The sequence below is a fragment of the Ceratotherium simum genome, chromosome 36 (genome assembly GCF_057802395.1).
Source record: "Ceratotherium simum simum isolate JZ-2026a chromosome 36, ASM5780239v1, whole genome shotgun sequence".
Classification (NCBI taxonomy): domain Eukaryota; kingdom Metazoa; phylum Chordata; class Mammalia; order Perissodactyla; family Rhinocerotidae; genus Ceratotherium; species Ceratotherium simum.
Genome location: NC_141935.1, coordinates 5,981,937 through 6,008,355, shown reverse-complemented (window position 1 = coordinate 6,008,355; position 26,419 = coordinate 5,981,937). Strand labels below are relative to the sequence as shown.

At 35.9% G+C, this 26,419-nt stretch overlaps 1 protein-coding gene across 1 annotated transcript in view; it reads left to right on the top strand.

Annotated features, from left to right (window-relative positions):
* Positions 1 to 26,419, top strand: part of LOC101393840 (complement factor H-like) — a 160,776-nt gene that overhangs the window by 30,891 nt on the left and 103,466 nt on the right. Inside the window, exons 7-8 of the mRNA XM_087424350.1 lie at positions 1,141 to 1,314; positions 12,788 to 12,982. Of these exons, the coding sequence (XP_087280476.1) occupies positions 1,141 to 1,314; positions 12,788 to 12,982 (369 nt within the window). The remainder of the gene's footprint in view (positions 1 to 1,140; positions 1,315 to 12,787; positions 12,983 to 26,419) is intronic.

Genomic DNA, 26,419 nt, shown 5'->3' with positions numbered 1-26,419 from the left:
GGCATATAAATGGATTTCAGGCAATGCTGAACGTCCATCACAGGATTTAGTCTAAAATACAACATGACACCACTATAAATGGTTATGTTACAGGTCTACAATAGTTAAAAAAAATGGTATTTTATTAGAAAAGAAATGTTGCAAATTGATCCGTTGCTGAGATAGAGCAAAGTTGATGGAAAGGACTGAGAAGGAGCTTTATACATTAGGATAGACTAGGTCAAGGGGTAGCACACAAGAGCCCAGAGGTCAAAAGCAGCCTGTTCTTTTTTTGGTTGTTTTTTTTTGTAAACAATGTTTTATTGGAACACAGCCACACCCATTTGTTTATGCATTGCTTATGACTACTTTTGTGCTCCAACTGCAGAGTTGAGTAGTTGTGACAGAGACCTTTTATCTGGTCCTTTACATAAAAGGTTTTCCACACCCTGGATTAGGTTATCTTATTACAGTAAGAAAAATGTATTCCAAAATCTCAGTATGAATAGGAAATAAACTTTAGTTTATTGTTCATGCTCACTTCCAAAGTAGATGTGAATGGACTCTGCTCATTATATCCATTGTAAGAATCAGGGGAGAGAGACATCATCTTTCCATGCCCTTCCTTAATCACTGCAGCTGTGGGGAAGAGAACATAAAATTTCACACAATGGCTTTTAAAACTTCCTCCCTAAAGGGAAACATATTACCTCCACATTAATTTCCTTGTCCTGTGCAAGTCATATGGCCACGTCTACTTCAAAGGGGCACGGATTTGTAATCCTACCAAGTTTCTGGAAGAAGAGACTCAGAATATTTGTAACCAGTCCTTATGAAAACTACAGAAGCCAAGGAAGTTGAAGGAAGTGAAAAGAATAGTCGAAGTGATCTATTATGGATTCATTGCCACATATGGAACATCATGAAGTATGTGATGGCTTTGGAGAAACAGGATTCAAGAGTCCAGTAGGCAGAAATACATCAGATGAGAGATACAACGAGGGAAATGAGTGATAGAGGGGAAGGATATGAGGCTGTGCTCATTTTAGTGCCATTCTGTGCTGTGGTAAAGACAAAAAAATAACTACTTTCTTTATTTTCATGTACTTTATTTTAAGGTGTAGTGATTTCTACATTATTCACATATCCTTTTTTTTTCAGAGGTAACATGTGATCCTCCTTATATTCCAAATGGTGTCTACACACCTGAAAGGATTAAACACAGAACTGAAGATGAAATCAGATACGAGTGTAAAAATGGCTTTTATCCTGCCACCCGAGGAAATACGGCCAAATGCACCAGTTCAGGCTGGGTACCTTCTCCAAGGTGTAGCTGTAAGTTCCATTCATATCATGACTTACCTTTTAACACTGAACTTGCTTTCTCTTAAACACAAAAACATAGGGACACAATAAATCCAAACATTTGCCTTACTGTGTATGGAAAATAGAGGCTTTAGAAACATTCTTTGCTTTTCAAATTAGCCAGTTCTAAGTAGGATCACAAATACATCTTTGTATATAAAAAAATCTTTTTTTTTTGCTATTCAACATTAAATATATGTGTGTGTGTTTTTGTATGAATATATATATTTCTCCAACTAATGTAATTTTAAAATCTGAACTAAAATATTGGGTAAGACTAGTGTCTTTGAACACCTCGTTTATCACTTGTTTCTGTGTGAAAAATTTCCCCCAAAACATACTGGCTTAAAGCAACAAAACTGTATTTTCTCAGAGTTTCTATGGGTCAGGAATTTGGGAGTGGCTTAGCTGGGCAGTTCTGAGTCAGACTCCTGTGCTGCAGTCAGGATGCTGGTGTAGGCTGCAGTTCCTGGGTGGCTAGGCTGGGCTGGAGGACCTGCTTCCAGGACAGCTCACTCACATGGCTTTTCGCAGAAACCTCAGTTCTGTACCACATGGGTCTCTCCACACGTTGCTTGAATGGCAGCTAAATTTCTCCAGAGCTGGGGATTGGTAAGAGAGTAGAGGAAACCTCCATCCCCTTTATGACTTAATTACACACTGTCACTTCAGCCATGCCTATTCTGTAAAAGTGAGTCACTAAGCCCAGCACACTCAAGGGGAGAGGAATTAGCCTTCACTTTTTGGAGGGAGCTGTGTTGAAGACATTGTGGAATTTTCTAAAGCCATCACAGGAACAAAGTGCTGCTCAATTCAACAGAGTATTTTATTTCTGGGGGTGTTTCCTTTGCCCTTTTCCCAGTGTTTTCTTTCTCTACAATCATATTCCCTGTCTTTATATATCACAATTCCTTGTAAAAATGAACCCACTTAAATTGGATACTCCATGAATGAAAAATGTAGTGATACAAATAATAGGTCAAGGGCCTCAATGTTAATTCTAGGCATAAGTCCAAAATGAATTTCCAAAGCATGAGACCCTTGAAGAGGAAGCTATTATCAGTATGAAACAGACTTCAGTGTTCCTTGGATCTAAGGAAAATATTTATTTATTTACTTAGATATAGTTGACATATAATACTATATAAGTTTCAGATATAAAACGTAATGATTTGATACTTGGATATATTGCTAAATGGTCACAACAAGTCTAGTTAATATCTATCACCACACATAATTACAAATTTTTTTCCCCTTGTGATGAGAACTTTTAAGATCTACTCACTTAGCAACTTTCACATATATGATATAGTAATGAAACTGTAATCACTATGTCATACATTACATGACATTGGCTTAATTATTTTATAACTGGAAGTCTGTACCTCTTGACCACCTTCACCATGTTGTCCACTCCACCCACACCCCGCCTCCTGCAACCACCAATCACTCTCTGTATCTATGAGTTTTTTTTTTTTTTAGATTCCACGGGTAAGTAGAGATGATGCGGTACTTGTCTTTCTCTGTCTGCCTTATTTCACTTAGGATAATGCTCTTGGTCCATCCGTGCTGTCACAAATGGCAAGATTTCCTCATTTTTTTATGGCTGAGTAATATTCCGTTGTGTATATACAGCACCTTCTCTTCATTAATTCATCCATCGATGGACACTTAGGTTGCTTCCATGGTTGCTTCCGTGTCTGGCATATTGTAAACAATGTTGCCATGATCATAAGGTTACAGATATCTTTTGGAGATAGTGATTTCATTTCCTTCAGTTAAATACCCAGAAGTTAAATTCCTGGATCATATGCTAGGTCTCTTCTTAAGTTTTCAAGGAACTTCCACACTGTTTTCTATAGTAGCTACACCAATTTACATTTCCACTAACAGTTCACAAGGATTCTCTCTTCCCACAGTCTCCTCAGTACTTATTATCTCTTGTTTGATGATAGCATTCTAACAGGTGTGATGTGACATCTTATTGTGGTTTTGATTTGCATTTCCTTGATGATTAGTGATGTTGAGCATCTTTTCATGTACGTGTCGGCCATCTGGATGGCTTTTTAGGAGAAATGTCTGTTCAGATCCTCTGGCTATTTTTTAAATAGATGGGTTGTTTTTTTTGCTATTGAGTTATGAGTACTTTACATATTTCGGATATTAATCCCTAATTAGGTATATGATTTGCAGACGTTTTCCCCCATTTGGCAGGGAGAACCTCGTTTGTTGAAGGTTTCCTTTGATGCGCAGGAGCTTATTAGTTTAATGTAGTCCCACTTGTTTATTTTCATTTTTGTGCCCTTTACTTTTGACGTCAAATTGAAAAATCATCTCCACGACTGATGTGAAGGACCTTACCCTCTGTTTTCTTCTTGGAGTTTTATGGTTTCAGGTCTTAGTTCGAATCTTTAATCCATTTTGAGTTAGTTTTGCTTTGTCCAGATTCGTTCTTTTGCATGCGGCTGTCCAGTTTTCCCAATGTTGTTCATTGAAGAGACTGTCCTTTCCCTGCTATATATTCTTGGCTCCTTTCTCATGAATTACTTGGCCATATACGTGTGAGTTTATTTCTGGGCTCTATGTGTCTGTTTTCATGCCAATATCATACTGTTTTGATTACTATAGCTTTGAAATATAGTTTGAAATCAGGAAGCAGGAATCCTCCAGCTTTGTTCTTCTTTCTTAGGATTGCCTTGACTTTTTGGACTCTTGTGGTTCTAAACAATTTCGAGATTGTTTGCTCTATCTCTGTGCAAAATGCCATTGGAATTTTGAAAGGTTTTGCTATGAATCTGTAGATTGCGTTGGGTAGTATGGACATTTGAACAATATCAATTCTTCCAATCCATGACCATGGAATATCTTTCTGTTTGTGTTTTCTTCAATTTCTTTTATCGTTTTCTTATAGTTTTCAGTATATAGGTCTTTCATGTCTTTGGATGGAGATATTTTATTCTTTTGATGCAATTGTAAATGAGATTGTTTTCTCAATTTCTCTTTCTGATAATTCATTATTAGCTTATAGAAACGCAACAGATTTTTATATATTGATTTCGTATCATGTAACTTTACCAAATTTGTTTATCAGTTCAAACAGATTTTTGGTGAATTCTTTAGGGTTTTCTGTAATATAACACCATGTCATCTGCAAACAATGATGGTTTTACTTCTTCCTTTCCAATCTGGATGCTTTTGTTTCTTTTTCTGGCCTAATTGCTCTAGCTAGGACTTCCTATACTATGTTGAATAAAACTGGCAAGAGTGACCATTCTTGTCTGATTCCTGATCTTAGAGGAAAAGCTTTCAGCTTTTCACCATTGTGTGTGATGTTGGCACTTGCCTTATCATGTATGGCCTTTATTATGTTGAGGCACATTCCCTCTATACCCACTGTGTTGAGAGTAAAGTAAATCTGAATTTTGTTAAATGCATTTTCTATATCTGTTGAGGTGCTCATATAATTTTAATCTTCATTTGGTTAATGTAATGTATTACATTGATTACTTTGGGAATGTTGAACCATCCTTGTATCCCTGGAATAAATCCCACTTGATCATGGTGTATGATCCTTTTGATGTATTCTTGAATTTGGTTTGCTAATATTTTGTTGAGGATTTTTGTGTCCACGTTCATCAGGGATTGTGGCTGGTAATTTTCTTCTCTTGTGGTGTCCATGTTTGGTTTTGGAATCAGGGTAATGCTGGCCTTGTTTGAGACCACGAGTGTCGAAGTGTTTCCTCATCTTCTATTTTTCTGAAGAGCTGGCATTAATTCTTCTTTAAATACTTGGTAGAATTCACCAGTGAAGTCATCTTGTCCTGGACTCTTGTTTTGGGGAGGTTTTTGGTTACTAATTCATTCTCCTGACTACTAATCAGTCTGTACAGATGTTCTACTTCTTGAGTCAGTCCTGGTCGGTTGTATGTTTCTGGAAATTTATCCATTTCTTGTAGGTTGTCCAATTTCATAGTATAATTGTGCAAGTTGTTTCTTATTATCCTTTGTATTTGTGTGGTATTTGTGCGAATGTCTTCTCTTTCATTTTTGATTTTATTTATTTCAGTCCTCTCTCAATTTTTATCTTGGTGATTCCATTTAAGTTTTGTCAATTTTGTTTATCTTTTCAAAACACCAGCTCTTAGTTTTCTTGATCTCTTCTATTGCCTTTTTGTCTCTATTTCCACTCAGATTTTTATGTCCTTCCTTATACTAACTTTGGGCTTTGTTTGTTCTTCTTTTTCTAGTTCCTAGAAGTATAAAGTTGGTTTGTTTATTTCAGATTTTTTGTTTCTCAATGTAGGCATTTATCGCCATGAATTTCCCTCATAGAACTGTTTTTGCTGCATCTCATAACTTTGGTATGTTGTATTTCTATTTTCATCTGTCTCAAGGTATTTTTTGATTTCTCTTTTGATTTTTTTCTTTGACCCATTGGTTATTCAGTAGCATGCTCTTTAATCTCTACATAATTGTGGTTTTACTTTCCAGTTTTCTTCTTGTCGTTCATTTCAAGTTTCATACCATTTGGTGGGAAAAGAAGTTTGATATAATTTCAGTTTTCTTAAATGTATTACAACTTGCTTTGTGCTTAATTTGTTTTGTGATTTATCCTGGAGACTGTTGCATGTGCATTTGAGAAGAATGTGTATTCTGTCACTTTGGGATGCAATTTTCTGCGTATGTCTGTTAAGTCCAACTGGTCTAATGTGGCATTTAATATTGATGTTTTCTCATTGATTTTCTGTCTGCAGTATCTATCCATTGATGTCAGTGGAGTATTAAAGTGCCCTACTATTATTGTATCACTGTATGTTACTCCCTGTAGATCTGTTAGTATTCACTTTATATATTTAAATGCTCCTATTTTGGGTGCACAGATATTTACAAATACTATATCCTTTTGTTATTTTGACCCTTTTATCATTATGTAATGACCTTCTTTGTCTCTCATTACAGTCTTTGTTTCAAGTCTATTTTGTCTGATATAAGTATAGCTACTCCACCTTTCTTTTGGTTTCCATTTGGAGGGAACATCTTTTTCTATCCTTTCACTTTCAGTCTGTGTGTGTCCTTATGTCTAAATTGAGTTTCTTGTAAGATGCATGTAAATGGGTCTTGTTTTTCAATCCATTTAGACACTTTATGTGTTTTGATTGAGGAATTTAGTCCATTTACATCTAAAGTAGTTATTGATAAGTATGTATTTATTGCAATTTGCCAGCTTGTTAATTGTTGTCCTGTTGTTTTGTAATTCCTCTGTTCTTTTATCCTTCTCTTGCTCTCTTCCTTTGTGATTTGATGACTTTCTGTTGTAGTATGCTTAGATTCCTTTCTTTTTAATTTTTGTTTATTTAATACAGCTTTTGCTTTGTAGTTACCTTGTGGCTTACATAAAATAATTTATATTTCTAAAAGTCTATTTTAACTTTATAACAAGTTAAGTTTGATTGCATTCTAAAGCTCTAAATTTTTACCCATTTTTGATGTCACAATTTGAATCTTATCTTGCGTTTCTCTTAACAAATTATTGTAGTTATATTTTTACTACTGTTATCTCTTAGTCTTTGTACTAACTTTGTAAGTGATTAACCCACCACCTTTAAACCAGTAGATTATTCTGAATTTACTCTATATTTACCTTTACCAGTGAAATTTATTCTTTCATATGTTTTCCTGTTACTAATTAGCACTATTTCACATCAGCTTAACAAAGTCCCTTTAACATTTTTTGGAAAGCCCATCTAGTGTTGCTGAACTCCTTTAGCATTTGCTTGTCTGGAAAATTCTTTATTTCTCCTTCAAGTCTGAAAGACAGCTTTGCTAAGTAGAGTATTATTGGTTGGCAGCTTTTTTCTTTCAACGGTTTGAAGACACTGTGCTACTCCTTTCTGACCTGCAAAGTTTGTGCTGAAAAATCTGCTTATAGTCTAATGGAGGTTCCCTTGTACATTACAAGTTCTTTTTCTCTTGTTACTTTTAAGGTACTCTCCTTGTCTTTAACTTTTGACATTTTAACTATAGTGTGTGTGGGTGTGGTTCTTTTTGGGTTCAACTTATTTGGAACTCCCTGTGTCTCCTGAATCTGAATACTGTTTCCTTCCCCAGGGTAGGGAAGTTTTTGACCATTATTTCTTCCAATAAGTTTTCTGCCCCTTTCTCTTTCTCTTCTCCTTATGGGACTCCTATAATGTGAATGAGGTCTGGTTTATGTTGTCCCATAAGTCCCATCAGCTATTTTCACTCATTCTCATTCTTTTTTTCCTGCTGTAATTGGGTGAATTCCACTACCTTGTCTTTGACTTCACTGATCCTTTCTTCTGATGTGAAACCCTTCTATTGTATTTTTCAGTTTAGTTATTGTACTTCTTAGCTCTGTGACTTCTATTTGCTACTTTTTTATCTTTACTATCTCTTTGTGGAAATTCTTAGTGTGCTCATTCTTTCTTCTCTTGAACTCAGTGAGCTTCTTTATGACCATTGCTTTGAAGTCCTTTTCAGGTAAACCACTGATATTCATTTCATTAAGATCTTTTTCTGAAGTTTTATCTTGCTCTTTCATTTGGAATATATTCCTTTGTTTCTTCTATTTTTCCTTTACTCTCTCTCTTGATTTCTATGCATTAGATAAAACAGCCACCTCTCGCAGTCTTGAAAGAGTGACTTCGCATAGGAGATGAACCTTATTGTTCAACTGTGTCTTAGCTCTTGATTGTCTCACCAGTCTTTGTGATTTATTTTTAGTGGCTCTCAGTGGTTGAGGGTGTGCCAAGAACTGTCAGTGTCACAAAGGGAGGATCTCAGTCAGCACCTTGACTCAGGCCAACTGGAAGCCAAAACCACAGGCAGCAGCTTTTTTTTTCATATTTTTTGGTGAGGAAGATTCACCCTGAGGTAACATCTGTGCCAATCTTCCTCTATTTTGTGTGTAGCTTGCTGCCTCAGCATGGCTGATGAGTGGTGTAGGTCCATGCCAGGGATCCAAACCTGCAAACCCGGGCTGCCGAAGAGGAGCTCACAAACATAACCACTATGCCACAGGCCCAGCCTTGTCAGGCAGCATCTTCTAAAGTATGCAAATATACCTCTTTCAGGGTTAGACTGGGATATGAGCACTTCTGCCTGCTATGTCTGAGCTGAGTTGTGGGTATTGCCCAATGAAGACCTGTTTCTTTCTTTGCTTCTGTCTTGTTGAACTCGTGAACACAAAGCCCACTGGCCAGAGGGGCCAGGCAATCAAGTGGTGATCCCTGTGCAGTAGCCACAAAAACTGGGGCACCAGATGTAAAAGCCAGGACACCAGCATCCTTCCAGGAGATCCTAGCACTCTTGAGCTTGGTAAATGGAGAGCATGAAGACAGCACCTGCACTTCATGGTCTCTGGAGAGAGGAATACAGTCAGCCTTTAGTTTTGTGTTTAATTAGAAGTCTTCCCCTCAGTCCTCAGCTATGAAGATAGGCTCATACTCTTTCACAGTAAGACCGGACTCCTCAGTCTTTTGCCTCTACTGTGCTCTGGGTTTGGTAGACAGTTAAAAATGCCTTTTCCATCTGTTACAATCCTGTGGGACTGTGAGCATAAGCCCCATGGGCCACCAGAGCCCAGTGATCCAGTGGTATCCCCTAGGCTTCAGCCATAGAAATCGTGGTTTCAGATGAGGGTACTGATACTGGTGAGCTGAAGCAAGGCAGAAGGGCAACACACAGTGGTGTCACCTGGCTTCAGTCCCTGGAGAGCACTTAGTAGGCCACTAGATATGTCCCCAACCAGAAGCCTGCCCCTCAGGCCAAAGCTCCAGGACAAGCCAATAAGCCTCTTTCACAGACAGACAAGGTTGTACTTCAGTCTGCATCTGCACTGTGCCATGTGGGTGGTAGATGGCCATAAATTTTCTCTCCATTTGCTATAGTCCTGTGAGACCCATGACCACAAGCTCCACTGGCCACTAAAGCTAGGTGATCAAGTAAAATCCCCTGGGTGCCAGCCACTAAATCTGGTGCACCAGACATAAAAACTGGGAACCAGACACTTGTACCAGCTCCCATCTGGGAGTTAAGGGTGCTCTGGAGCATGGCAGAGGGAGAGTGTGAAGATAGCACTGCCTTCCAAGGTGTCTGGTGAGGATTAAGACAGTCCTTAGATGTGCCTTTAATTAGAAATCTGACCATCAGTCCACAGCAATGAAGGTGAATCTAATCGGCCTCCTCCAGAGAAAGAGCCTGTGAAAAACTCTTTCTCCATTTGTTACAGTCCTTTGGAACCTGCAAGTGTAAGCCTTCCTGGCCAGCAGAGCCAAGCAATCTAGAAGCATCTCTTGGGTGCCAGCCACAAAAATCAGATCATCATAGAAGGGTACAAGCTCCTTTCTGGGAGATGCTGATGATCTGGCATGAGGCAGAGGAAGAGCAAAAAGATGGCATCGACTGGCCTCCATCTTTGGAGAGTATTTAAGTAGGCTCCTAGATGTGAGTTAATTTAAATTCTTGCTCCTCAGGCCCATGGTTTATGACAGGCAAATAAGCCTATTCCACAGAAGGTCTGAGCCCTTTTCAGTTGGCTCCCTCTGCACTGAGTCCCGCCGTGGGTGAGTCCACTCATGTGGGCCTTTTAAAATTGTTTCTCAGTTCACGTTTCTCAGTTCATTGCTCTGTGGGTCTTCGGGACACAAGCCCCGTTGGCTTTCAAAGCTAGATGTTTGGGGGCTCATATCTCAGGTGTAGGGCTGAAAGTTGATGTGCTAGATGTGGGGTTCAAACCCTTCACTCCTCAGGGAAAATCTTTGTGTTTTGAGTTGCCTCCTGATTGTGGGTCACCATGCTAAGGTTGAGGTTTATGGCGAGATGTGTCCTGTCTCACCTACAGAATTTGATGTGTGTTTTTCTGCTTTTCTCTGGTGTGTGAGAGTGACTCAGCTAGCTTTTGGTTTTTTTCCAGAAGAAATTTGTTCTGTATGTAGCTGTGAATTTGATATGTCTGTGGGTGGAGGTGAGTTCCGGGTCCTCCTACATTGCCTTCCTTAATCAGTTACCTAAGGAAAATATTTAACCGCGTTTTTGGCTGGTTTTTGAAAATGACAGATCAGCCCAACTGTATCTGGATCTCAGCAAGGTTATTCTACAAGGGACCTTCTGAAGTTCTTGTGGACAAGATGGGGAAATAGATGGGTTAGATGGTTTATCAGATAGTTTATTTCATTAAATAACCTTATGTGATTCTCAGAAGCAGTACTTTGTTCTTAGGCCTGCTCCATTACTCACTTGTGTCATCAAACAGTTTCAAGATTTAGAGGAAATGCACTACAAATTCACAGCAGGACTGACAGAGGGCGTAATGTACTGAATCTCATTAGCACAGATTCATTATTCAAAATGAATCCTCTATGATAGATTGAATCTAATAACATGACATTTATTGGTGATAACTATAAGATCCTGGGCTTGAGTTAAAGGAATTAACTGCCAAAATATAGAGAGTTTGAAATATTTTTAAAAATTAGTGTCATTTCAATCAATGTTGTGATCAGTTTGAGTCAAAACTATGAGGCAAGCACCATAACTGCTAATGAGACCACAACCCTCACCGGTAGAAGTGTAAGAGTTAGAATGAGGCTGTTCTAAGTCTTGCCAACGTCAATGCTGATCAGACCATATGTGAAATATTATATTTGCTTCAGAAATGATCTTGTTGGATGGTAAAGACAGATTTAAGTGTTCCCAACTCAAAGGGAAAAATACCAAGGGGCTCAGTCCTGTGACAATAGTAACACCTACTTTTTATTATGCCCCTTTTGTGTACCTTTTGAAGAGAAATATCAATAGACTATTTTATTTATTTCAGATTCTTTGAAGCACCATAATGAGGTGGATAACCATGTTTATTCTGAAATCAGACAACCAGAGTTCAATTTTATCCTCTATCATTTAATGAAAAAATTAATTAAATTCCTTAAGACTTTCTTGAAAATCCAAAGAGTCAAGCTTGCTCGAGGTATAATTATTGTTAAATGACACACATCTTGACATATCATGATGCAATTCATCCAAGGGTGAAGACAAAATACTCTCAATCCCCCAAAACTGGTGGGTAAAAAACTAGAATGTTGCTTAAAAAGAATGAGACTAAATGAGCATTTTAATCTCAATATTGGAAGCTTCAAAAAAGTGGTGAAGACATTTGAGTGATAAGAGTTATGGACTTAAGCCAAGAACCTATGCCTAGAGAAGGTATCATTCACAAATCTTTGTTAAAGAAAGACATTAGTATCTGCAAGGATTCAAAGTTCATAATCCACTTAATGAGTCTGTAGAAACAACTGGAAAAATGTCTCTAATCAAAGAAAAAAGAAAATTCAGCAGTGATCTTAAGGAAGATGAAGATGATAATGAATACTTGGTGCATGTATATCTGTGCAAGTGTGTGTGTTGGAACTTTTTTTAACATGATGCATAAAGTTTATTGTAATAGAATCCCATTTCATGGAAAAAACTTCTACTAGTTTGGTATTAAAAGTGTTAGATTATCGCTAAATCTTCCAATGGAAAGGGCAAATTTTTCTGAAAAATGTTATATATAAACGTGTGATAAACAACACAGCACTTAAACATATATGTTAAAATTATTTAATATATTAGATTAACTCAACAAATTGTTAGTATATTATACCTCATTTAAAAATTTTTATAAAACGTATTTAAATACATCTCATTCTCCAGGTAAAATTAGAAATAAACAATCCGTTGTTTACCATAATCTTAACTATTTGAATATTAAGAAATATTGCTACTTCATTTCTCTAGAGAGATAAAGAAAGGAAAACTTGGCTCTGTGACTAATTTGAGGCATGAATAAGAATTTGTTTTTCTGTGTGATGTGATCAATGGAAAATTTTTGTTCTTCACTCTATTTCTCACATTGTTTGCAGTAAATAGAAAACAAACTAACGAATGTTAATCCACAAAACAAAAACAAAAACAAAAAACTCGTTGTCTTCCTACATTGAGTTGGTGTGAGAAGAAAAGACAGGACTCTGATTTCTGATGAGAATAGAAAAGAAAGAAAAAGAAGACAGATGAGCTGAGTGATAAGATCAGTACTTTCATCTCTCAATCAAGATGCTCATTTAATCCACCAGGGCTGGGTGACATGTACTCAAGGAGACTTTATTAAATAGATCTGTGCAGTTTTCTTTCTGGAGAGTTTTCATACAAGTTTCTATATCATATGATCCACAAGACATGTTTTTGTCTTCATTACCAAGGACTTCCTCACATACCTTAGTCATCCGAATTTTATAACTTTTCTTGTCCAAGAAACTCTAATGCAATGAGTATCATTATGAAGAGAAGAGAATCTAATTCATCAATGAAACATTCATGTCTAATTTGATTTTTATTGAGGTAAAACATTGTTTATACCGGTTTTGTTATGTTTTTTTATTGCTAGTGAAGCCTTGTGATTTTCCAGAAATAAAACATGGACGTCTACATGATGAAGATTATTATAAACCATACTTTCCAGTACCTATAGGACAACAATTTTACTATTACTGTGATCAAAATTTTGTGACTCCTTCAAGAAGTAGAGGGGGTTATCTTCAGTGCAGACAAGAAGGATGGTCGCCAGCAGTACCCTGCCAAAGTAAGTAAACCTCTTTATAATTGTATATAAACAAATATTTCAAAGAGTGGAGAGAGTTAAACACTTAAGTGAATACAATTGAGTCTTATATGAAAAAATTAAGGCCAAAAGATGAGTTCTATGAGCAAAATGACCAATATACATCTTTCTTTTCACGAGGACCTCTTCATGAAAATCACATGAGAGATAAAAAGAGAGGCTTTATAAGAATATCTATATTATGTATATATATTTTAATTTAAAAGTAAAGGTAAATAATATTCAGTAGTAATTTTTTATTTTTAAAAAATGTTTGGTAGTAACTTTAGTATTTCTTAAATTCTATATTATTTTTGGAAGGTTATTTATTCCAATTTAAATATTGTAAGGATAGTTGTTAGTTTACTATTTTTGCCAAATTTACGGGTTTTTAAAATTTTTCATTTATCATTTTTATGATCCTTAGGACAATGTATTTTCAATTACTTGGAACACGGAAATTATCCATATTGGGGAAAAAATTATTTACAGGGTCAATCTGTAAAAGTTGAATGCCATTCTGGCTACAGTCTTCCAGATGAGCAGACATTAATGACATGTACGGAGAACGGCTGGTCTCCACCTCCCAAATGCATCCGTGTCAGTAAGTACACTGGTGTATGATCCTAACATGTTTATGATTTGCTAAGACTCGTCTATATTACCTGTGACAAAATGTTTATATCAACTGCTTGTTTTGCCAATGGACCTGTTTGATTTTAATTTTTTCCAAGTGTGTATGAATGGATATAAAAATTTCTTGATACATATATAGCAAAATAAAGGAGCCTACTGATAGACATTATTCAAGAAAATGGTAAAAGTGCCACAAAGAAGAAACATGTAATAATATAGTGATATCAGCGGGATGACAGAAAAGAAATTTCCCTTTTCTTCCCCACAAAGAACACTGACTTTGACAACGACCCATGGACAAGAGCACCATTTTTGGAGTTGAGAGGTCCAGCAGAGACATTTCAGCTCACCATTGGAGCAAAAATATCCCAGATTGGATGTATTGAAGAGGGTGAGAGGTACAGTTTCACTTACCAGAGTCACCCCTCTCCTACACTGGCACAGCTCAGTGCCAAGAGAGATCCACTTGGCCCAAGATTTTCTCACTGAGGGAAAGAAAGAGACTGTTAGTGAGTGTTTGACTTCCTCAGCTGTGTGCATCACTGACAAAAGGGCCCATTTCTACCCCAACACATCCAGAATATTGGGGCGATCTGCATGATTGGCTGGTTTGGGAAGAGCTTGGAGCACAACATACAGGCTCAGAATGTCTCAAGGGACACAAATCCTACTAAGCACTTTGCAGACTTCATCAGGAACCCTGCCCACTAGCCACTGAAGATGCCTTGCCTGCAGGTCCTACTCACCCACATGCACCCCAACACATCTCACCCACACACTCCCCATCCCATGGTCAGCTCCCTGTGTATACTCCCAAAAGTAGCAAATACTTTCTCACTGGGGGAAAGTGAAAGCCTTTGAACATAGCTAGTGTGCAAACTCAGAAAGCCAATCTCACTCCACAGGAATGGGGGAAGCATAAACTTAATCCTTCAGCATTTCTTCAGGGAAAGCAAACAGGAAGCTGTTAGCACCCAGACTGGCTTTGCAGGACTGAGGGAAGGCGTACACTGTAAGAATTCCCTCCCAGGAGGTTCCAATAAGTGTAGAGCCAGTATATCCACAGAAAAGGTCTGAAAAAGCATCAGAATCCCTAGCAGGGGTGACAGAAGTTATTTCTTTACCAAATTCAGTCAGTAAACACTAGAAGAATTGACTGCTTCTTTAAATGCAAAGACAGCAGTGCAACACTTCAAGAACCATGAAAAATCAAGGAAACGTGATACCACAAAATGCACACAATTTTTTTCCAGTAACTGAACCCAGATAATGAAGATCTATGATTAGCCTATTAAATAATTAAAAATTCTTGTTTTTAGGAAGCTCAGTGAGCTACAAGTAAACACAAAAAGACAGTTCGAGCAAATCAGGAAAACAATGAGAAACAAATCATAAAAAGAAATGAACAGAAATTCTGGAACTCAAGAACTCAATGAATGAAATGAAAAATACAATGAGAGCATCAACTACAGACTTGACCAAACAGAAGAAAGAATATGTGAAGTAGAAGACAGGATATTTGAAAGTTTCTAGTCAGAGGAAAACAAAGGAAAAATAATTATAGAATGAAGAGAGCCTACGTGAATTGTGGTAGTTTATGAAGTGAAACATTGTAGGCGTTAAGAGATTCCCAGAATGAGATGAGTTAGAGACAGGGGCTGACAGTTTATTTAAAGAAATAATTTCTAAGACCTTACCAAATCTGGGAAGAGATATGGATTATCAAAATGAAGAAGCTCACGAGACCCCAAACATATTCAAGACAAAAAATCTTTTACAATACACATTATAATAAAAATGGCTGAAACCAGAGACAGAGAGAATTTTGAAAGAAGCAAGAGCAAAAAATACCTCACATTCACCCCCATAAGGCTATCAGGAGATTTATCAACAGAAACCTTGATGGAGGGGAGAGTGGGATGATATATTCAAAGTGATGAAACAAAGAAAAAACTTTCAACCAAGAATATTTTACTCAGCAAAGCTGCCTTACAGAAATGAAGGAGCAGTAAAGACTTTACCAGACAAATCAAGGCTGAGGGAATTCCTGAACACTAGACCTACCTTACAAGAAATGCTAAAAGCAATTCTTCAAGTTGAAATGTAAGGACATTAATTTCTAACATGAGAACATATAAATGTATACAACATACTGGAAAGGTAAATATATTGTTAAATTTAGAATACTTGAATTCTTTAATATGTTGGTGTAAAAGTCACTTAATTCATATATAATGATCAAAGGACGGAAGTTTTAAAAATACCTATAGCTACAATAATTTGATAATGGATACTCCATAGAAAAATATGTAAATTGTGACACAGTACCATAAAATGTGCGGAGGGGAGTCAGAGGGTATAGTTCGTGTGTGCAAACAAAGTGAATTTGTTATCAACTTAAACGAGGTTTTTATAGCTATGATATTGTATGTAAGTTACATGGTAACCATAAAGCAAAACCTATAGTACGTTCAGAAAAGATAGAAAAAGAAATCAAGGTATAGCACTATGGAAAAGCGTCAATTCTCAAACGAAGGCAGCAAGAGAATGAGAAAGAAACAATGGAACTATGAAGCACTTAGACAACAATTAATTAAATTGCATTGCTAAGTCCTTACCTATCAATGATTACTCTGAATGTAAATGAATTGAATTATCCAATCAAAAGACACACACAGAAGGCTGACTGGATCGAAAAATAAAAGACTCAACTAGGCAAGACTCGCTGTAGCTTTGAGGACACACATAGGCTGAAAGTAAAGGGATGGAATAAGACACTCTATGGAAATGGAAACTGAAAGAACCCAGGTGTAGCTAAACTTATACTGGACAAATAAACTTTAAGTCAAATAGTAACAAGAGACAAAGAAGTCACTATACAATGATGGAGGGGCCAAATCATCAAGAGGCCATAACAATTGTAAATATATGTGCATTCGACATTGGAGCACCTAAATATATTGAACAAGTACTAACATATCTGAAAGGAGAAAGAGATATATGATAGATACAGAAATAGAATATGATAGAAATAGAAATATGATAATTAAACAACTCACTCCTGATAAAAGAATGAGTCAAAGAAGACAAAATATATCTTAAAAGATACAACAAGAAACCACAACATACCAAAGAGCTGTGAAAGTAGTTCTGGGAGAAGTGTTTATAGTGATAAATACCTACATTAAGAGAAAAGAAAGATCTCAAAAAAAAAAAAATCCAACTTTATACCTCAAAAACGAGTAAAAGAACTAAGTAAGCCCACAGTCAACAGAATGAAGAAAATAAGCAATATCAGAGTAGAAATACATGAAATAGAGACTAGAAAATAATGTATATAAAAAATCAACAAAACTAAGACCTACCATTTTAAAAAAGAAAATCAAAATTGATGAACCTAAGGTTGATTAGAGAAAAAAAGAGACATTCAAATAAATAAAATCAGAAATAAAATTAAAGACATTACAACTGGTGCCACAGAAATACAAAGATTATAGACACAATTCTACAATTATATACGAACAAATTGGATAACCTGGAAGAAATGGATAAGTTCAGAGAAACATAGAACTTACCAAGACTGAATCATAAAGAAATAGAAAACCTGAATGGACCAATGACAAGGAATATGAGATTTAACAGTGATCAAAAACATTCCTACAGAGAAAAGCCCAGGACCAGAGGTTTTCAGTGGTGAATTCTACCAAACCTTTAAAGAAGAATTAATGCCAATCTTTCTCAAACCATTTTAAATAATTGAGAATAGGAGAGAACACTTCTAAAATCATTTTATGAGGTCAGCATTACCTTAATACCAAAGCCAGACATGAACACTACTAGAAAAGAAAATTATAAGCCAATATCACTGATAAACATAGATGCAAAAATGCTCAACAAAATATTAGCAAACTGAATTCAACAGCACATTAAGAGAACACACCATGATGAAGTTGGTTTTATCCATGGGATTCAAGCATGGTTCAGCAGAAGCAAATCAGTAAAACTGACACACCACATTAACAATATGAAGGGTAAAAATCATATGATAATCTCAACGGATGCCAAAAATGCATTTGACAAATTTCAGCATCCGTTTATGATTTAAAAAAAATACTATTAGGGCTGGTCCCATGGAGTAGTGGTTAATTCTGGCAGGTTCCGCTTCAGCCTATGGGTTCATGGGGATGGATTCCAGGCTCAGACCTACACTACTTGTCAGCCATGCTATGGCAGCGACCCAATACAAAATAGAGGAAGATTGGCACATATGTTACCTCAGGGCTAATCTTCCTCAAGCAAAAAACAAGGAAGATTGGCACAAAGGTTAGTTCAGGGTGAATATTCCTCGGCAAAAAAAAAAAAAAAAAAAAATTACTCTCAGCAAATTAGGCACTGCAGGAACTTACCTCAACATAATAAATATCAGGCATGAGAAGCCCACAACTAACATCATACTCAACAATGAAATGGTGAAAGCTTTGCTTCAAGGATCAGGAAAAAAACAGGGTGTCCACTCTCACCATTTCTCTTCAGCATAGTACGGGACGTCCCAGCCAAAACAATTAGGCAAGGAAAGGACGTAAAATGCATCCAATCAGGAAATAAAGAGGTAAAATGTTCTCTGTTTGCAGCTGACATGATCTTATACATAGACGACCCTAAAGACTCCACCAAAAAACTCTTAGATTTAATAAAAGAATTCATTAAAGCCACAGGACACAAAATAAACATATGAAAATCATTTTCATCTATACATGAACAATGACCTATCAGAAAGAGAAATTAAAACAACAACGATTTACAATAGCATCAAAAATAAGAAAATATCTAGGAATAAATTTAACCAGGGAGGTGAAAGACTTGTAACCTGAAAACAATACCACATAGTTGAAATAAATTGAAGAAGACATGAAGAAATGGAAAGATATCCCATGTTCATGGATTGAAAGCATTAATATTGTTAAAATGTCCATACTACCCAAAGTGACATACAGATATAAAGCAATCCATCAACATCCCACTGACATTTTTCACAGAAAGATAAAAAATAATCCTAAAATTCTTGTGGAACCACAAAGGAACCCCGAATAGCCAAAGCAATCCTGAGAGAGAAGAACAAAGCTAGAAACACCACACTTCCTGATTTCATACTATATTACAAAGTGATAATAATGAAAACTATATGGTACAGACACACAGATCAATAGAACGGAATCAGGAGCCCATAAATAAACCCATGCATATAGAGTTAACTAATATTTGAGAAGGGAGCTAAGAATAAACAATGGGGAAAGGAATGTCTTCAGTAAACGGTGTTTGAAAGACTGGATATCCACAACCAAAGGAATGAAATGAGACCCCTGTATTAAATCACTGAGGAAAATTACTCTAAATGGATTAAAGGCTTAAATCTAAGACTTGAAACCATAAAATTCCTAGAAGAAAACATAACAAAATATCTTCTTGACGTTGGTCTAGGCAACGATTTTTTTTTTCATATGACTCCAAAAGCACGGGCAATAAAAGCTAAAATAAATAAATAGGACTACATCAAACTAAAATGCTTCTGCTCAGCAAATCAACAAAATGAAAAAGCAACCTGTGGAATTGGAGAAAATATTTGCGAACCATATATCAGATAAGGGGTTAATAAAAAAATATTATCGGGAACTTATACAATTCCATAGCAAAATAAACAACCAATCCAATTAAAAAATGGGCAAAGGATCTGAATAGATGTTTTTCTGAAGAATGCATGTAAATAGCAAACCAGTACATGAAAAATTACTCAAAATCACTCATCATCATGTACATGCAAATCAAAATCTCAAGGAGCTATCTCCGCATATTTGTTAGAATGGCTTTTATCCAAAAGACAAGGGATAAAACGTGCTGGTGAAGATGTGGAGAAAAGGGAACACTTGTACATTTTTGGTGGGGAGGTAATTTGTTACAGCTATGTGGAAAACAGCATGGAATTTCCTCAGAAAGTTAACTGTCATATGATCTCTCTTTGGGCTATGTTACTGAAGGAAATGAAATCAGTATCTGGAAAAGATATCTTCACCCCCATATTCACTGCAGCATTATTCACAACAGCCAAACTATTGAAACATCCAAGTGTCCATGGATGGATGAATAGATAAGGAAGATGTGGTATGTATATGTACAATGGAATATTACCCAACCATGAGAAAGAAGGAAATCCTGCCATTTACAACAACATGGATAAACATAGAGGACGTTATATTAAGTGTAATAAGCCAGAGAAAGACAAATACTTCTTGATAAATCTGATATGCAGAACCAAAAAAGAAGCAAGAAGAAGAAAAAGTCAGGTTCATAGATGCAGAGAGTAGAATGGTAGTTACCAGGGGCTGGGGAGTGGGGAAAATTGGGAGATGCTGATCCAAGGGTGTAAGACTTCAGTTATTAGATGAATAATTCTGGAGATCTAATGCACAGCTTGATGACTATAATAGTTATAATGTATATATACTTGAAATTTGGTAAGACTATAGATCTTAAGCATTCCAACAACAACAAAATGATACCTATATGAGGTGATATATGTGTTAATTAACTTGCTTTTTAGAATCATTTCACAATGTATATGTGTACCAAATCATCTCATTGTACACTTTACATATATACCATTTTGTCAATTATATTTCCAAAAAGCTAGGGAGGCAAACTGTAATAGACATACAAAAGATAAGGAGAAAAGTGTCAAAGCAAATAACTACAAAACATAATCAAATAACAAAGGAGGACATCAAAAGGGGAAGAGATTGAAAAAACTATTGCAAAACAGAAAACAAGTACCGAAATGTCAAAAGTAAATCTTCACCTATCAATAATTACTTTAAATGTAACTAGATTAAGTTCAAGTATTAAAAGGAATAGAGTACCTGAATGATTAAAAAAACAGAAAACAAATGATATATTATCTATAAAAGACTCACTTTAGTCTTAAAGAGACAAGTAGAATAAAAGTGAAGGTATGGAGAAAAATATTTCATGCAAATTACAACCAAAAGAATGCAGGCATAGCTATCGTTATATCAAAAATTTTAACTTTGTCCCAAACTGTCTCTAGCGACAAAGGTCATTATATGATGATAAAAAGTCAATTCAACAGGAAGATGTAACAATTTTAAACATATGTGCACCTCACATTTGAACACCTAATCATATAAAGCAAACATTGACAGGTTTGAAGAGGAGAAATTGACAGCAGTACAGTAATTTTGAGTTGATTTTTGTATATGGTATCAGATAAGGGCCCAATTTTATTCTTCTGTATATGGGTATCCAGTTTTCTTAACACTATTTGTTGAAGGTACCATCCTTTCCCCAGGGTGTGTTCTTGGCATGCTTGATGAAGATCTGTTGACTGTATATGTGTGGATTTATTTCTGGATTCTCTGTCCTTTTCCATTGATCTATTTGTCTGTTTTTATGCCAATAACATACTGTTTTGATTATTGTAGCTTTGTAATATATTTTGAAATGAGGAAGTGTGATATCCTCAGCTTTGTTCTTGCTCAAGATTGCTTTGGCCATTCAGGATATTTCGTAGTTACCTATTAATTTTAGGATTGTTTTTCCCATTTCTGTAAAGAATGCCATGGGGATTTTGAGTAGGATTGTATTGAATCTGTAGGTCACTTAGGGTAGTATGGACATTTAACAATGTTGAAGACTCCAATCCATGAACACTGGATGCCTTTCTGTTTATCTGTCTTCTTTAATTTCCTTCATTCATGTATTATAATTTTCAGTGTACAAGTTGTTCACTTATTTGGTTAAGTTTATTCCTAAGCATTACATTCTTTCTGTTGTCAATGTAAATGTGATTGTTTTGTTAATTTCCTTTTCAGATAGTTTGTTGTTAGTGTGTAGAAATGTTTCTAATTTTTATATGTTGATTTTTTTCCTGTTTACTTCCTTCAACAAGTAAACAACTTGTTGAAGTTGTTTACTGGTTCTAACAGCTTTGTTCAATCTGTAGGGTTTTCTACGTATAAGATCATGTCATCTACATAGGGGGATAATTTTATTTCTTCCTTCCTAATTCGGATGGCTTTTATTTCTTTTTAAAATTTTTAATTTTGTTAATGTTTAAATTTCTTATTGAGGTAAGATTGGTTTATTACATGATATGAATTTCAGATGTATATTATTATATTATAATTTCTGTATAGACTACCTCGTGTTCACCACCAAAAGTCTAGTTGCCATCTGTCACCGTAGATTTTTGCCCATTTACCCCTTTCACCTCTATTTGTTGGCTAATTGCTCTGGCTAGGACCTCCAGTACATATTGAACAAAAATGGTGCTAGTGGGCACACTTGTCTTCCTCCTGATTGTAGAAGAATCTATCATCATTGGCCCAGACAGAGATTCTGGGTGCTTCTCAAAACTCTTTGCTCATCCAACCTGTGGTCTTTATGTTTAGCATTCCCCAGGAGTCTAGAGTAAGCCAAGTCTCATCAGTGTCCTGAGATAGGCAAGATAGAAGCCAGGCCCTTAAGGAGCAGCCAGAAAATTTGAGGTTCTAGATGTGTGGTCCAGTTCATTCTCTACTCAGGGTGAGGCTGGGAGCTGGAGTTTCTCATTTCACTCACTCTGCACTGAGGTGGGGAGAGGAGTTGTGGCAATGCATGCACACTCCTTCAAACCGCATGCTCTCTCAAGCCATTATTTTGTTCTCTGGAGCCCCTAGGCATCTAGCCAATTGTGGTCTTCGTCAGCTCTCAGAGACAGGTTAATTAGAAGACAGTTCTTCAGGCAGCAGCTGGAAAAGACGAGGGTCTAGATGCGTGATCTAACTCCTTCCATGGAGAACTGGGAGCTGGGCTTTATGATCTGCTCACTCTGCACTTGGCTGGGGGCTGAACTGTGAGATGTGCTCGCACACCCACTCATAACTGACACTTGGTCCTCTGTAGTCCCCAGGAGAATAGCATATGCTGGGCCCTTTACCTCCCAGTCAGGTGACTTAGAAGCCAGATCCTGGAGTAGCAGTTGGAAACTTGGGACACAAGATATAGGGTTCCAACCATTTGTTCCTCAAGGAGAAGCTGCGAGTTGGGCATTCCTTCCCAGCTGGATGGTGCTGTGCCAGGGGTGGGATTTATGATGAGACTGTATTGCAGTTTCTCCTACCACTTACCGTTTTCTCACTTGCCTTGTCTGCAGGAATCTCTCCACCAGATTTGTATTTCTAATAAAGGGAATTGATACACCTGCAGCTGTTAATTCGGTTTGTGTGTGGGGAGGAGAGGTCGAGCCATCCTATTCCACCATCTTACTAACTTTTCTCTATTTTTTTCAAATTTATACTTATATTGGGTTTTGTTTGCTTTTCTTTTTTAATTTCTTAAAGTGGAAACAATTCTTGATTTTCAGTCTTTTTTCTTTTCTAATATAGCTATTTAATGGTAAAATTTCCCTCTCAGCACTACCTTAGTGTCAATTCACAAAATTTTATTTAACATCTTTTTATTATCATTCAGTTAAAAGTACTTAATGTTTTCTCTTTTGCTGTCTTCTTTATCCATGGGTTATTGAATAAATGAAGCTGAGTCCTGTGCAGAGACGTAGTAAAGGACAAAAGTCTACTTTTACTGTTTCAAGTGAACTTGTACATAACTTGAGGAATCATCATTTTGGCCTAAGAAGATCAATAAATGTGTTGATCTTTGTCATCTTCATTGAACTCCTTATATCCATATAGTTTTAAGCACCCAGTTATGATCAACATTTCAAAATCTCAGGGCCAAAGGTTGTGGTTGCTGTGGTGGAAGATCCTCTGAGATCATCATCTGATGAGATACCCCAACTGGTTAACTGAGTTCTGGGGTTCCTTAAAAGATCCAAATTAGGCAATATTGAACACAAGTCCCAGGAAAGGACCCATTACTAGAAGAGCTCTGGTATACTTTAGGATCTAGATTCATTAGACCAACAGATTTCTAATAATTTCTCAGAAGAGATTCTGAGTATTTTAAATCTTGTTTTGTTCCCCCCAAATTTGAATAAATTATCTTGATTTAATATCTTTGGAAACTCATAGCCTATTTTCTGCGCACAAGAACTTGGATGATTAGGATTTTTCCAGGTTATCATTTACAAATGACATATACTTGTCTTTTCCTTATGCTTTCTCCCTTTTAGAAACATGTTCAAAATCAGATATAGAAATTGAGAATGGATTTATTTCTGAATCTGACTTTACATATCCCTTAAATAAACGAGCACGATATAAGTGTAAACCAGGATATGTAACAGCAGGTGGTAAAGCATCAGGATCAATTACATGTCTGCAAAGTGGATGGTCAGCTCAGCCCACGTGCATTAGTAAGTAATGGACTATGTTATTATTCTTCATCCCGATGATCGTTGTACAAAAGTTTACTTTAATTCTTTTTTGGGGGTCTGAGAGGGTGCCACTTGAAAAGACAAATAAAAAAACTTTGAGGAGAATATATGTTATTTTGCCTTTTAAGATTAATTACTGGTGGGGTATAATATCAGTGCATCTTTCAGTTCAACTGTTCCCTCTTTAAGACCTCCTGTGATTTCAAAACTACTTAGGAAGCCTTATGTGTATTCTGGTGTAAACTCATTTATTATTAGCTGAGACCTTTGTACCTGTTGTACCTGATTTAAGGTGATCAGACTTTCACGTCTCAGTCCTTGCTGCTAGACAGGATAGTTATTTTTTTAAGCAAAGTCATAGGTTCATAATGCATAATCTTAGACTATTTATAATTTACTTGTTTTATACTGCAGGATAGATCCACTTCTGAAAAATCCTCTCCCTTAGAAAATCTTCCTAAACATCTAATTAGTGGAGACTGAGAAACACTTCTAGATGGTACCAAATTTTTCTGTGTTGAAAGATTTCCCTGTCCCATTACCTAGATGTTTATGAAGATTTTCTAAGAACAATTTGCTCAGTTTATCTTATTATCCTAAATCCATACAATAACATTTTTTGAAATGATATTTAACATATTTAGTTTAAGTGAAAAGGATATTTAAAATATCCATTTTTGCTGTTTTCATTTCATCTTTAGTAAATCTCTTTGCCTACTATGGGCACTAGGCAAAGAAAACATGAAAAGTTGCCTCCATATCAAACTCAATTTATACTAAATTGTGATGAGCTATCCATTATAACACTCTTATTATGGAAGAGAAAATATCTCTATTAAATAAATTTTTACTAGGATGTTTTTAGTTTTGCTATCTTTTTTTAAATCTTAAGCTAGCTGGTTTCATAACACATTATAAAATTTGAAATAAATTATTTAAACCTTTATTAACAGCACTCTAGTATAATGTTAGTGAAAACTAAAACTATTTTTTAACAATTTACTTTCTTATAACTAATTATAAGCAATAGAATTGTCTCTACATTCAATCTTGATAAGTATAAAAGAACACAAAGCATTTAGGAAATTATTTGGGAAAGCAATATCAGCATGTGTGCTTTAAAAGTAGAATGTTTTAAGGCAGAGTTTTATAGAAATTTAAAAAATTTACTTGCATTGTTGAGAATTAATCTTTTATTTCAACTAATCCATTTTCTCTGGCATATATGTCATGACTGCTAATAAGTTGGGCATCTTAATTCACAAAATGCTATTCTGCTTTTCTAAAAAATGTACTGGCCTTTTTTCTTACTAATATGGGATAAAAACATGAGTATAATTGAATTGAGAATAATATTCTTAAAATAAATTTTTCAAAAAGTATAGGTGGTGATAAAAATACTATGTAGAAACTCTTTTTAGAGTAATAATTTCAGGACAAAGATTTATCACTGGCATTCTCAGATTATTTCCATATGATATTTAATTTATCAGCACATACTAATTGATAGAGTCTTTTATTTCCCATTGGTATGGGACATACTCATTCAGCTTGTTCATTTAATAATATTAGAAGTGAAATCTTCCATTCTATTATGCATTAGAATCTTGTGATATGCCACATATTGAGAAGGCCAGAGCCAAAAGCGATAGAACATGGTTTAAGCTCAATGACAGATTGGACTACGTGTGCCGTGATGGCTATGAGAGCAGAGATGGACGCACCACAGGTTCCATAGTTTGTGGAAATGATGGCTGGTCTGATACACCCACATGTTATGGTAAGTATTGTTTCATCAGGTATGCTTTTGTTCAAGATGAACAAAATTAACATTAATTTGTGAAAAGTTTGAATTATCAAGATTCATATTGAAGGAACAATGATTAAAATCAAGGTGTCACCTTCTGATTTATTAAAAACTTGGAGCAGAGGTTATTTTGAAGCCTGGAGATAATAATCTACCTTTAACACCGGGCATTAAAGTAATGTTTCCCATGGGCCATATGTATCATAGATTTGTGATTAAAGTATAATTGTTTTTGTTATTCCAAATGCAAACTTTCATATTATTTAAAACAGGGCGCTCATTACCAAAATTACAGTTACTTACAACTTACTCAGGTATTTTGCTTCTGGTTCAGTCTTACCCGTCCCACCATGAGTGTTAATTTCTGTAGGTGCTGAAAAGAACTTTTATTTTCTGACTTTGAAAAGTCCCGTGAACTGTTACAGGAATTTCTTTTATATTTGCCAATCAGTGGTCTGTTTTCCTTGGATGGAAATAGGGTTTGAATCTGTAGAAAACCGAGTGGATGTAGAGTGTCCAAACCAACGGAACAGTATGTGCAAAGCATTGAAAACAAAATAATATTTGGGAAATTTCAGGGTGAGTTTAT